Below are 13,426 nucleotides of genomic sequence, written 5' to 3' on the forward strand. Positions count from 1 at the left end.
GGGGGGCCACAGCAGACCGAGTAACCCCTTGCTTGAGCCAGCAACCTTGGGTCCAAGCTGGTGAGTTTTGCTCAAACCAGATGAGCCTGTGCTCAACCTGGCAACCTCGGGGTCTCGAACCTAGGTCCTCCTCATCCCAGTCTGATGCTCTATCCACTGCCCCACCACCTGGTCAGGCCTGTTGTGTTTCTTAATTAGAGACTGCAGACAGCAGCTAACTCACATACCAAATGATGGTAATGAGACCATGCCCAGAAAAAACCAACCACCATTTTGTAGCAACTCTTTGCCCTCAAAATTTTAGACAATGATATGAAACCCAAACTATTACTTTTCAAAAATAATTTCTACTATATGATCTCTCAACACCTCTGAGGTAAGTGCATATATTTCTTTTGTAGAGGTGGAAACAGACAAGGAGCAATAAAATGGCCTGTCATGATCACACAGCTAGTTAGAGGAGCTAAATCTAATATCCAGATCTTTTAGATATATGCTTTTTTCGTTACTCTTATTGGTTCACACTCCTTTTAGTTCCTGAAACTATTTCTTTGTAGCTCCATTTCAGCCAGCATGTAGTGCCAACCCCATCCACAGGCAGTCTCGGTTTTACTGTAGGATGTGCCAAACTTTGTTTTGATCCTGGCAGAGGATGCCCTGATTATCTGCATTAATGTAAACAGTTCCCAGTCCTCTATCACTCTTCCTAATTGGTCACGTCCCTTAGGCTGTTGGCTATCATTCTCTTTCATAAGGCTTACCTCACTAGGTAAAGAACACATGCAAGATTTAATCTGCTTAATCGACCCAAAAGCACTGTAAACCCGTCTTTGATTCTGAGTTGATAATCTTTAAGTTTTCAAATTACCAAGTAAAGGGCAAATGAAATATATTCTTTTAGAGCAGCTATGCAAATCGTTTTAAAAAAATCCTGGATTCAGGCTTTTTTTAAATTCACAAAATATGGCCCCTGGAGAGTCATATTCACTTATATTTTGGGTGGCCTCCAAAATTTATTAGTCTTGCGGAGAAGTAAAATATTTGTTGTTCTGTGCTATTTGTGATACAATTAACTCATATATTCTTAACATTCTATTCACTATCTTCTATGCAGTAGGTTGTATTTTCACAATTGAGGAAAATATCCAGACCCATCAGCACTCACCAGTCACATCACTTAAGACCAACAGAGAATCACCTCAGATATTATGAATCTTTTTTTTCTTTTTTTTTTTTTTTTTTACAGAAACAGAGAGAGTCAGAGAGAGGGATAGACAGGGACAGGGACAGAGACAGACAGGCACGGAGAGATGAGAAGCATCAATCATTAGTTTTTCGTTGCACATTGCGACACCTTAGTTGTTCATTGATTGCTTTCTCATATGCACCTTGACCATGGGACTTCAGCAGACCGAGTAACCCCTCGCTTAAGCCAGGGACCTTGGGTCCAACCTAGTGAGCTTTTTGCTCAAACCAGATGAGCCCGCGTTCAAGCTGGTGACCTCGGGGTCTTGAACCTGGGTCCTCTGCATCCCAGTCCGATGCTCTATCCACTGCACCACTGCCTGGTCAGGCTGAATCTTCTTTCTTGATGAAACCAGGAAGCACTATTCCTTTTAATCTCATAGAAATTGTTTTGCTCCCCAACTGAAATATTTTATTCCTTGCATTACTGAAATCCCTGTTAAAAATTTGCTAGTATTGGGCTAAAATGTGTCATTTGGAAATGAGTTTAAAACATTGAAGACTTGGTCATCTCCAATCTACAGATAGAAAAACAGCCATGACTTTTAAAGATCGTATTGAAATATAACTTTGTAACCTTGACTAGAACTGAAACAAGGCTCTGCAGAAGTTGTAGGTGCTAGTAAATGTTGAAAGTAGCATTTCACTCATGCATTCCAAGGTAGGGAGAAAAAAGACACAGTAGAAACAATCAGATTGCTACTAATAATCCCAGTCAGAATCTCCACCTCAAGGCTGTTTAAACTGAGCCTGATATGATTAACTCCTACTCAGTCATGCTCATGTGGACTTGCAAGCTCCACATGCCCCAGAAGTCTCTCTTCTGGACAGATGCAGCTATGCAGTTTTGTATGTCTTACCTGTCATAATGTTGAACACTGTCAGTTGTGAATGAAATTAGCAAAAAGCCAAAGAAGCTTTGGGGAAGTTTTTGGGTTTTTTTTTAACGTACAGATTTCTAAACGTGCAAAACCCTTCTACAATATTCATGTGTAAGAGGCAAACCATTTTTTAAAATAGTATTACAAGCATCAATTTTTCCTCCTATTTTATGTAGGTAATAACCCACTTTAATCCAGGAAGACTTTCCTAACCTCCAACCCAAATATGGAGCTCCTCTGGAGATGCTTCCCTTGGCAGAGACCTATTTATTCATCTTTGTCTTGAGAGTGTCTGGGAGAGCTCAAAATTATTCTGAAATGAAAAAATGTCTGTCCACTGTGGAAACTCTGAAAATGTGTTGTTAAGTCCCTGCTGTGAAGGCCACTAAATGAAAAGTGGAGGTAAGTCCTATACCCATTTTCCCTTCTGTGAAAGACAAACACTGCTTTCTTTTATTTGCCTAAAGATGTCAGGGAAGACAAAAACTGAAAACCCCATTTCACATTATTAAAGACATCTCAATCAAGTACTGCTCAATAAATACTGCACAGCCATTACTGAGGAAGGCTTCAAGAGCAGTGGTGGATGATCGGAATGAGGGCAGGTGGGGCAGAATGGCCTGAAGGCAGCTCTTCACTGCCCCCCCAAAAAACCACGCAACTAAGAAAACCTATAGAAAGTGAGGAATGGTGGTATATGGAATAGAGCACCCTCCAAAGAAATAAATAAATTCTTTTCTCAATTCAGCCTTACCATCTACATTAATAAGTACCACAGCTTGGAAAAATAAAGATATGGATTGCAAAATCATGAGGACAAAATAGAAACAATGTCAAAAATGTTTCTTAGAAGTCTGCCTTTTCTTAAATAGCTCTTGTTCCAAAACACTCTGTATAATCACTGTTAATTTGTACTGAGGGGCATAATCCTCAAACCTGAAAGGTCACTAAAATTGTATTTCCCCATTCTTCCCTCACACGAATGTTAACACACCGATATGAAAGCAGACGTAAGGAAATTATAACTTATCTGTGAACATGAGACAGCTTTAAGCAAGAATATTGGCCCTGCTTTGTATTATAGCCACATGTTCCCACTTTCTCAACAACCTTGAAAAATAAATATTTGAACTACAATCTTCAATAAAGTTCCTCTACATTTGTTGTCAGTCTTAATCACCTTTTGCTTGTCTGCTTAGTGCTTTTAGCTCTTAGATGTTGCACCTGGAGATTCTAGCCTGCTTTATGATGTAGGTTTATATGCCCTTTAATTGAAAGCAAACCGCCTTAGATAATCCAGTGACAACAACATTACAAGGTCCACTTTCCGTTAAAAAAGCAAATAGAAATATTAGGTTGTTCTCTAAAATGAAGAAAACACATAAAAATACACCACAATCTGCCTTTATCAGAGGTAAAGGCCAGTCTAAAATGCCTCTTTTGTGCTTTTTCTACCCCCCTGGTGGGAGTGGGGGAGTGTGAGGAACTGTAGTTCTCAATGACTAATCTTTTCTCACTATATGGTATTTCTCTGCCCAAAGGAAGACTTTAGTCATACAGTATGTTAAATACTGTATTCATGCTACTACAACTATATAAACTTTAAACCCCTAGTTTTAAGATTGTAATTATTACTTGTATTTCATTTAAAAAAAAAACAAAACATGTAACATAAACCTCACTTCTAATCAGTGTTTGCTATTTTTCAGCGTATATTAAATTGTGTTTGCAAAAAGGAAGAAAAGGTGACATAAGTGGTGTCTTGGCCCTGGCCAGCTGGCTCAGTGGTAGAACACTGGCCTAGAGTGTGGATGTAGCAGGTTCAATTCCAAGTCAGAGCACATAGGAGAAGCGACCATCTGCTTCTCCACCCGTCCCCTTCTCCCATCTCTCTCTCTCTCTCTTATCCTTCACACAGCCATGGCTCAACTGGTTCAAGCACATCAGCCCCAGGTGCTGAGGATGGCTCCATAGAGCCTCTGCCTCAGGCACTAAAAATAGCTCAGTAGCAAGCATGGCCCCAGATGGGGTTTGCAGAGTGGAACCTGGTCAGGGCACATGCAGGAGAGTCTGTCTCTCTTATCTCCCTTCCTCTCACTTGAAAAAAAAGTAGCAAATAATAAAAAGATGTAACTTTAAGGAGATATAATTTCTATAAAATAGCTTCAGGATTTTAAGTAGCAATACAACAACTGATTGAAAAAGAGACAGCAATTAACATATACTAAGGGCTCTGTCTGAAAAACTATGTACAACATGTGAATGGTGACCCCTAGAGTTGTTACAGTGCACAGCTTGCAGGGCTGACTGAGAGTTGAAGATACCAATGAAAGTATTTTTTCAAAAAGGAGCAAAAGTGGCCCTGGCCGGTTGGCTCAGCGGTAAAGCGTCGGCCTGGCGTGCGGGGGACCCGGGTTTGATTCCCGGCCAGGGCACATAGGAGATGCGCCCATTTGCTTCTCCAACCCCCCCCCCTTCCTCTCTGTCTCTCTCTTCCCCTCCCGCAGCCAAGGCTCCATTGGAGCAAAGATGGCCCAAGCGCTGGGGATGGCTCCTTGGCCTCTGCCCCAGGTACTAGAGTGGCTCTGGTCGTGGCAGAGCGACACCCCGGAGGGGAGGGGCAGAGCATCGCCCCTGGTGGGCAGAGCTTCGCCCTGGTGGGCGTGCCGGGTGGATCCCGGTCGGGCGCATGCGGGAGTCTGTCTGACTGTCTCTCCCCGTTTCCAGCTTCAGAAAAATACAAATAAATAAATAAATAAATAAAAAGAACAATGAGTTTAATGGTACTAAAAACCTATCTGTTCACTGTCCTCCAAACAGAACAGGAACATCTTCTCGTAAATTAAAAAGCCACTGGAATGTATTTTTATGGGAAAGTAGGTTCAAAATAAGAAGGTATTGATATAGTTATAGTGAATGTGCCTATCTCCTACTTCTACCCTTTACCACTAGGGAGTGAAAAGTGAATAAAGACAGCAACATTTTAAACAAAATTAACTTATATTAAAAATATTTTGTTTATAAACAATTTTAATACTACAAAGTAGTACTTCAATACAAAGCAGTTCAAATATTAACTGTTCTTTAAACTGTTAAACTTTATTATAAATTAAATTTTCTTTACAAAAAAATTGCACATAATATTTGACCACTCTTAGGTTCTGATGCACTGGCATTTGCAATAGTTTCTTTAATCTTCAAGTTAAACAGTCTCGGCAAGGAGTCCAGAACGTAGAAAGGGCAATAAACAACCCTGCTTTGCATTCAAGTGCAACTAGCAGACTTGTGGCCATGGCAGTTACACTTTCCTTAAGATGGACTGCTTAAGTTTAAATCCTGAAAATGAAGATCTCAAAAGGTTTAAAAAGGAAGAACTAAAAGAGACTGCCTGCTTTTTACTGTAAACACAGCCTTGGAAATTAAATCCCAAACAAGAATCTCTCAGGCATCAGAGTGTCAAGTGAATCAGGACTAGCACAACATAAAGGGGAGGGGGGAAAGTAAAAAATAAAAACAAAAATAAAGCAAAATTAAAATATATGTCAGTCACTTTGAGGAACTATACTTACGTACATGATGTTATGAGAATCTGGCAGGGCCTAGAGGCAGACCAAACAGGAAGTTCATTTATCCAACCGAAGAGGGTCGTGTTCATTGCTTCCAATTTTGAGGACAGGATATAGTAGGGAACTTGATATGATCGGTAACACTTGTCTGCATTACACAGACCTTAGCCAGGGATCAGCCTAATCTTGAAGGATCATTCAAATAATTTTGGCAATTATTATAAGGACTTAGAACTGACTGCGCACCAGTGTTCAGTGATTCTTGCTTTCTGTTTTGTAACTGTTTAAATTTAAGAGCTCATTTAGGCTGACTCCAATCTCTTGGCACTTGGAAACTAGTTTTCTCAGGTTATCAGTTTTACCTCCTTCTGAAGCTTCAAACAAGAGTTGCTGTAAAAGACAGGGAAGCACAAAAGTAAGACTTAGCTAGACTGTGAGCATTACCACATCAATGGACATGGCACATGCAGAAAATTTATAGGAAAACTTCGAGATGTAATAAAAGAAAAAAAAGCATTACATCTTTCCACAGTGATGCACAAAGAGGTAACTTCTGTAAGGCTCTCTGATATAAACGGTGGACCTATAAGATAGATATACACACAATTCCGTCAGGAAACGTGATGAAAACACCTTTGTAATCCTAACTATTTGAATGATTATTTCATAATAACATTCAATACAAAATAATTATATTGGCTTTGAGAATTTCCAAACATTTAAAGTTCTTGGAATGTTAACTTCTATGCTTTATTCCTTTTAAAATGAGAAGTTAACAGAAGGGGCAGAATAGCTTTTAAGAAAAAGTGACCCATCTGATAGTCAGTCATGGCTTACCTCTTTTTGTCCCTTTAAAACAATCTCAGCAGCAATGGCTCTAAGAAAAAAAAAGGGAACATAGAAAAGGGAAAAAAAAATTATATATCTTTGAACAAAATGATACTACCACTGGCAGAATACTGACTGTGGGAATCTGAGTACAAAACTTCCTGAAAGTAACAGGCTAAACTTCCAAGGAGGGTAACCTATAGTGAAAAGAAAAATTCAACAGTATCAACTTTACAAGAATAAAGCAGACCAGTTTTTTGAACATAAATAACGTTCAAGAAAAATATTCATAATTACTAGTAAAAAATACTTGGCACTACACCTTTAAAAGAAAGAGTACATCACACTACAAGTGGGAGAAACACCCAAATTTTAAAAGGGATGGTCTTAAAATGTATATAAACAAACTAATGTGTTTGATAACAGCATTGCTATCTATCTAAATGTTCTCCTCAATAAAAATTCTAACTCTATCCATTTTGCTTTTCAAAGCAATTTTTGAGTACTTCCTCACTTTCAGTATAAAACCTCAGCAAGTGCCAAAAACAAATCTGAATTAGTCCAGGAAAAAAGAAGGAAAAATAATGATGTCATTTAAGATTTACCTGTCTGGAGCAACCCTTACAAATAAAAACAATAGCTATAAAAACATGTACATGATTGTTGCATTACATTTTCCAGGTGGCCAGGCATGTTGGGATATTATATGTAAACATCTTGGCTTGAAGTTTCAGAATCTGAACATTACTTTCTTCCCATTCATGATGAAGTAGCCTGCAAAGTATATTCAAGAAAATGAACAAAGCATTGCAAGTGTAAGGAACCCCAAATGTGCTCCACAAGCAGGATGTCTGATGAGGTATAATTTTAGGTCAGTTAAATTCCATCAAGGCTATTCAGCAAGTATTTGTAGAATCTACCTTACAAAAATTACCCCGGGACAGGAACATGCAAACTAGCAAGAAGTCCAGTCAAGACCCATGCCATCTTCAACAAACTAAAATAAGGTCCCTATAGTCTTATAAAATATTAAAGCAGTCTCTCCAAATTACACTCTGTGTGCCCCTTCCCCCAAATTTTCTAAAATAATGACTTGATATCTTAATGTAATTTCCTAATATTTTTCTCTTTATTAAACAGAATATATTTAATCGTGAATTTTCTTGAATTAAAATGTAAGTACAGACACTAATTATTAAGTTCTCTATTCTGAAAAAAGGACAAGGGAACAAAAAGTATCAAATACAGAAGTGGAGCTTTACCAGGACAACTATCAAACTACCTATATTCCAAAATGCCTATAACAGAAAGAAAAAGCCACATTTTCTACTTCACATGTTTTACTAAGGTGATATTCCATAATACAAATTTCTGTAAATGTTCCCATAGATTAGCATGCTTTCTAAGAATTCTTATTCTAAAATCCTATGGCTATTTTTCTCACAGCCTTAGGCCTTTAAATGTTTTTCAATCTTTAATACCATTTTTCCACAAACATGCTAAGTGGAATGTAAATACTTTTAAACACAAAGGAATATTTGATAAATATTTTAGGTACCTAATGATTGAGCCATAAAACAAACTTAGAAACACTTAAGACACAACTGATGCAGTGAGATGACTGCACAAGCAGAAACCAAAGCATTAGCATGTAGAGAAGCTTTTTGAATTCAAGAGTAAAATTTTCAAAGGTAAAATAAGATTTCTCTATCAGAGAAGAGAAACTACAAAGAAATGCTTAAAGGTCTCCATTTAAGTGAATGTATGAAATCACTAGATAAATGTATCTCAAATGCAGTTCAGGAATTTGCATTGGATTCCTGGTGCACACTAACAATAGTATATTTGGGACCAAATGACCTATCTGGAAAAAAGTCATAGTAACCATAATATATACAGGGATAAGCAAAAGTAGGTTTACAGTTGTTTGTATGGAAAAAGACATACAGGTTATGATTATAATGATTATGATTATATTAATATGTAGTAGTATTTATATATACAAATATATATAAGAATAAACTCTGTGTTTTGCATACTCACAAATATAAACCTACTTTTACTCACCCCTGTATATAGTTGGCTACTTTCTATATAACACTTCAAAAATCTCTTTGTGGGCTCACCAGTTTCAGCATGAGCTCGCCTACTTGAACGTGGGATCACAGACATGACCTCATGGTCACTGGCTTGAGCAAGAAGTCACTGGCTCAGCTGGAACCCCCCAGTCAAGGCACATGTGAGAAGGCAATCAATGAACAACTAAGGTGCTGCAACTATGAGCAGATGTTTCTCATCTCTCTCTCTTGCTGACTGTCTATCCCTGTCTGTCCCTCTAATAAAATAAATAAGTAAATAAGTAAATAAAATCTCTTAAGTAATGTTTCTTTGCCATTTAAAACACATTTAGTGCTTATAATACATGTGCTAAGAACAGATGGTATGTGCTTAGGAAACACAGATGAACTTTACTGAATTATACACCCCCTTATAGCCTGCACAGTTTTCTAAAGCAATCAGATTTTTATACTGTCTTTTACATGAATAGTTATCTATTGCATTAAAGTAATATTTATCAATGAAGCAGTGGAAGAACAGACTGTTCTTATCAAGTTTAATAATTTTATGCAAAAAACCTATACTATTGGGCTGAAAACCAAAAGAATTTTAGTTTTTCTTACCTCAGTGCAAGTCCAGAATTAGTTGGCATAATTGTGCAAAACCGTTCCAAGGTTTTAGAATGCTGGGTCTTTGGAACACAGCTCAAATAAAAGTAAATAACCTGCGAAGGTTGAGGGAAAAGGAAAAATAAACGCAACAAGATGTGAAATCCAATTACCTATGTATTTCTATAAGAAAACCCAAATAGCCTTTAAGACATGAATGTATAAATTATAATAATGTATGATGCTGTGAGTTACAGTTCCTATCATTAATTTTATCAGTGATTTTTCAAATATAATTTAGGAAATGAGGTCTAGTGATATAGTCATAGACTGAGAACACTGACAAGAAACCAGAAGTTTGGGTTTTCATTCCTGAGTCTATCTTTACTTTCTGTATAGCCGGGTAGGTCAAAGGGCTAATAATACCTGATACATCTTGCTCATGGAATGCCTGTGTGTAAATGACTTAATGTCCACAAAGTGGTTTGAAGTCCTGGGATAAAGAATGTCATAGAAGTACAAAGCATAATAACAGGTTATTCCAAGTAGCAAAAAAACCACCCTACCAAAAAAATAAATAAAATGTGTATGTTTAGTTTACATTGGGCCTTTAGTCTATATTTAGCTTATATTACACTGAATGAAATGGGTCTCTGAATACTTTTTTTTAACAAACCTTTCATTGCTTATAAGAAGAAAACCTTATAATAAATATATCATAGTCCGATTCTACTCTTAAAATTCTAAACAGCATCTGATTTCAGCTTTTTTTATGCCCTATGACTAGCTCTATTTTCTTGATAAAATATTAACAAAAAGAGCAGTTACACTGTGCAAGCTCATTCTTATTACAGAATTTTTCATTCAGTAATTTTCAACTTTTCAAGCAAATCATTACAGATATAATTACAATTACTTCTTTTAATCTTTCTCCTTTAACATGTATTAAACTTAATATCTCTTCAAGTTTGCTTCAGCGTTAAATTTTCTTAAAATATACCATAATCAATATGTACATTTTATCTTAAAGGGCTCTTCCCAGGGTTGGAAGAGATTAAGTAGTAAACATGATCAAGAATAACAGTATCACTGAATTGTACATTTAAAACTTATATACTATTAACTAATGTCACGCAATAAATTTAATTAAAAAAGAGAGAATAATAATAAATGCTAGGAAAGTGATCCTAGGAAAAGTTCTCTTGATACAAAACTGGAGTTTTGCTGTCATTTTAAAGTCTCCTTCTTTTGTGCAAACATCTAAAGAAAAAAAAAGTTTTAAATTCTTACCCTATTATGAAATTCATAGTTGGACCAGTAATCAGCACTGCTAAAAGGAATGGGATATCGGGCAGGGACTGTAACCAAACATCTATTCACTAAATCAGTAAACAATCTGAATTCTTGGATTTTGTTTCTGGATCCAGCAGCTTTATTATTGGCAAAGACAAGATAACTGCCAAAAGAAAAATATTATAATTTAGAATAAGTCAGTAAATTCTTTCACCAAAAAAAAAACAATTACCCCTTTACCCACCATATCCCCTTATTCCAAACACCATTCTTATTAAGAGGAACTAAACTTACTCCATCCAAATCTTCTGCACTATATCAGATCTCATGGCCACCCCTAATGCTGCCTCATATGCCTCCACTGTCTCTTTAATACTTGATTGAAGAGGATGACAAAGGCTGTTTAAAAAATGAAGGAAAACATTGTATGTCTACAGCTCAATTCTACTAGGTAAAGGAATGAAAAAGTATATTTTAAACATTACAGGTGTTATTACAATGGAATCCTTCTTTTGATCTTTCTTCTTTAATAATGTATAAACCTTAGCATCCCTTCAATTTTGCTTCAATGAGTTTAACATCAGGTTAATTTTAACACAGTATAATTCAATAATAAATAATAAATGCAAGCCTAGCATGTGATATTTCTCTCCACAGCAGATAATGTCTCACCAGTAAATCAGCCACAAATAAGGAACCTGGTGGTTAAACATCTCATCATCAAAATTCCCTTTATATAAATGGGCTGGAATGTCAAGTGGTCCTGGGATATTTAAGAGATACCTGGAAGAAAACAAACTTTAAAATTATGCCTATGCACACACGAACTACTAATATTTAAAATTTTTTTTAATCCTCAATTTCAATTTATATTTCCTTAAAATATTTTTATAAGGCAATGAGACAATTTTTACGTCTACCATACTGCTCTGTTCATATCTGTAATATCACATATTTATTACTTTGTATCTACATGAGTAACTCCTTTCCTAAAATTAATTTATTTTATTTCCAAAACTAAACCACAATCACCTAATTAAACCTAATTAAAAATAAAGAATTACCACTCAGTCTACCAAATATCTAAAGTTTTCCCAAAATTTTCTTGTAAAAAAAGGTCTTTAATTACAAAGCTTGGTCCTGGTTGGTTAGCTCAGTTGTTAGCAGGTCATCCTGAAATGCTAAGGCTGTGGGTTCGGTCCCTGGTCAAGGCACATATGGGAAGCAACCAATGAATGTACAACTAAGCGAACAACAATTGACTGCTTCTCTCTTTCTCTACCTTCTTCTCTGTCTTTCTAAAAAATTAATCAATAAAAAAGGGTTACAAAACTTAATATCTAAAAACAATCTCTCTTTCCCATTCAAACACACACATACCATTACAGTTTTAATCTTAGACATGATATCAGAGTATACTCTGTAACATATTTGCTCATCAGGCACAGGTTCAAGATCAAATAAAACTGGGAACCCTAAAAACTATAACCTTCTCTTGAAAAGCCACAATAAGTATTAGAATAGTAAAGGCTCTAAAAAGTCGATTAGTAAAGAAATCTATTTGACATTGACTAATTCAAGTCTTCCCCCAATATATATGAACTAATGTGCATAATATTTATCAATGTCTTCAGGAACCATGGTTTTAAAGGAAATATACTGATCTCAACAATGACACACTAGTATAACTGTTTACCTTGGATTTAAAGATTATATCAAGGGGCTAAGTTTAACGGACTAAAGAGGCTGTATGAATGTTATGGGGGTGGGAGAAATATCATAAGAAAGGGAAGAAATGGGGGTATCTAGAAGTCAGCTTATCACCCCAATTTGGCCATAACTAGCTATAGTACCATGAGGTAATCACTTACCTTCTAAGGATATTAGTTTTCTCAACTGAAAACTGAGGTAAGAGATAACTTCAAATCTAAACCACATAACACTATCCCTAAGCTAACTTTAGTAGATCAAATAAAATCCCCAAGTTAACTGTTACAGTTATCTACTAATCTTCAAATTGATTGAAACACATGAAATTACCCCATCTAGCTGTCTTTATGCTAAATGTTACAAAGAAAAGGAAATGATAAAATCAAACTCTAGGTAAACATTAGAGTTTTAAGACTTTTGCTTTATAATTACTTCTTGTGAAATTAATAAGACTGTGAATCTGTTGACAGCAGTGACTTCTGTTAATAAACTTTGTAAACATATATAAATTTTAAAAACTATATCAATATCACCTGAGTAGGTGGTGGTGCAGTGGATAGAGCGTCAGACTGAGATGTGGAGGACCCAGGTTCGAAACCCCGAGGTTGCCAGCTTGAGTGCAGGGTCATCAGGTTTGAGCAAGGCTTACCAGCTTGAACCCAAGGTCACTGGCTTGAGCAAGAGGTCATTCTGACTGCTGTAGCCCTCCCCCACCTCCAGTCAAGGCACATATGAGAAAGTAATCAATGAACAACTAAGGTGCTACGACAAAGTATTGATGCTTCTCATCTCTTTCCCTTCCTCTCTGTCTGTCCCTATCTGTCCCTCTCTCTCCCTGTCACAAAAAAACAACTATATCAATATCAATAAGTATGATAATGCCCAAAATCATCTCACTCACTGCCAGTCACCTGTTATTTGACTCAAAAAAGATTTCCTAAATTAAAAGAAATGCACTCTGTGTAAATAAGGACTTCAGAATTACTTTAAAAAACTAAGCAGAGAATATCTTTTTATTGTAACCCTCAATGAATTATAACTATTCCCACAAAAAATTAATAAAAATGACTAACAATGAGAAATTTACTTGGAGACAATCCATTTTCAAATTTTTATTGACACTGTTATTTATTCTGCTTCATTAGCTGACATCAAGATGATCTGAAGATCTTTGATCAGTCACTACAGCAAAAACTGATCTTTGTAACCTAAACCAATTATCTCCATGCCCAAGGAA

General features: G+C 36.2%; 1 protein-coding gene across 3 annotated transcripts in view; it reads right to left on the bottom strand.

Annotated features, from left to right (window-relative positions):
- Window positions 1-5,203: 5,203 nt before the first annotated feature.
- The window catches only part of ZFC3H1 (zinc finger C3H1-type containing), a 73,520-nt gene continuing 65,297 nt past the window's right edge, over window positions 5,204-13,426 (bottom strand). For 2 of the 3 annotated variants that reach the window (XM_066257672.1, XM_066257671.1), the window contains exons 28-35: window positions 11,152-11,262; window positions 10,774-10,878; window positions 10,477-10,642; window positions 9,202-9,302; window positions 7,193-7,294; window positions 6,530-6,569; window positions 6,213-6,275; window positions 5,204-6,082 (exon numbers count right to left, since the gene is read on the bottom strand). In XM_066257672.1, coding sequence (XP_066113769.1) covers window positions 5,945-6,082; window positions 6,213-6,275; window positions 6,530-6,569; window positions 7,193-7,294; window positions 9,202-9,302; window positions 10,477-10,642; window positions 10,774-10,878; window positions 11,152-11,262 — 826 coding nt within the window. In that variant the 3' untranslated portion in view covers window positions 5,204-5,944. The remainder of the gene's footprint in view (window positions 6,083-6,212; window positions 6,276-6,529; window positions 6,570-7,192; window positions 7,295-9,201; window positions 9,303-10,476; window positions 10,643-10,773; window positions 10,879-11,151; window positions 11,263-13,426) is intronic. The other variant, XM_066257673.1, reaches the window with a different exon arrangement.

This window comes from Saccopteryx bilineata, chromosome 2 (genome assembly GCF_036850765.1).
Source record: "Saccopteryx bilineata isolate mSacBil1 chromosome 2, mSacBil1_pri_phased_curated, whole genome shotgun sequence".
Lineage (NCBI taxonomy): Eukaryota > Metazoa > Chordata > Mammalia > Chiroptera > Emballonuridae > Saccopteryx > Saccopteryx bilineata.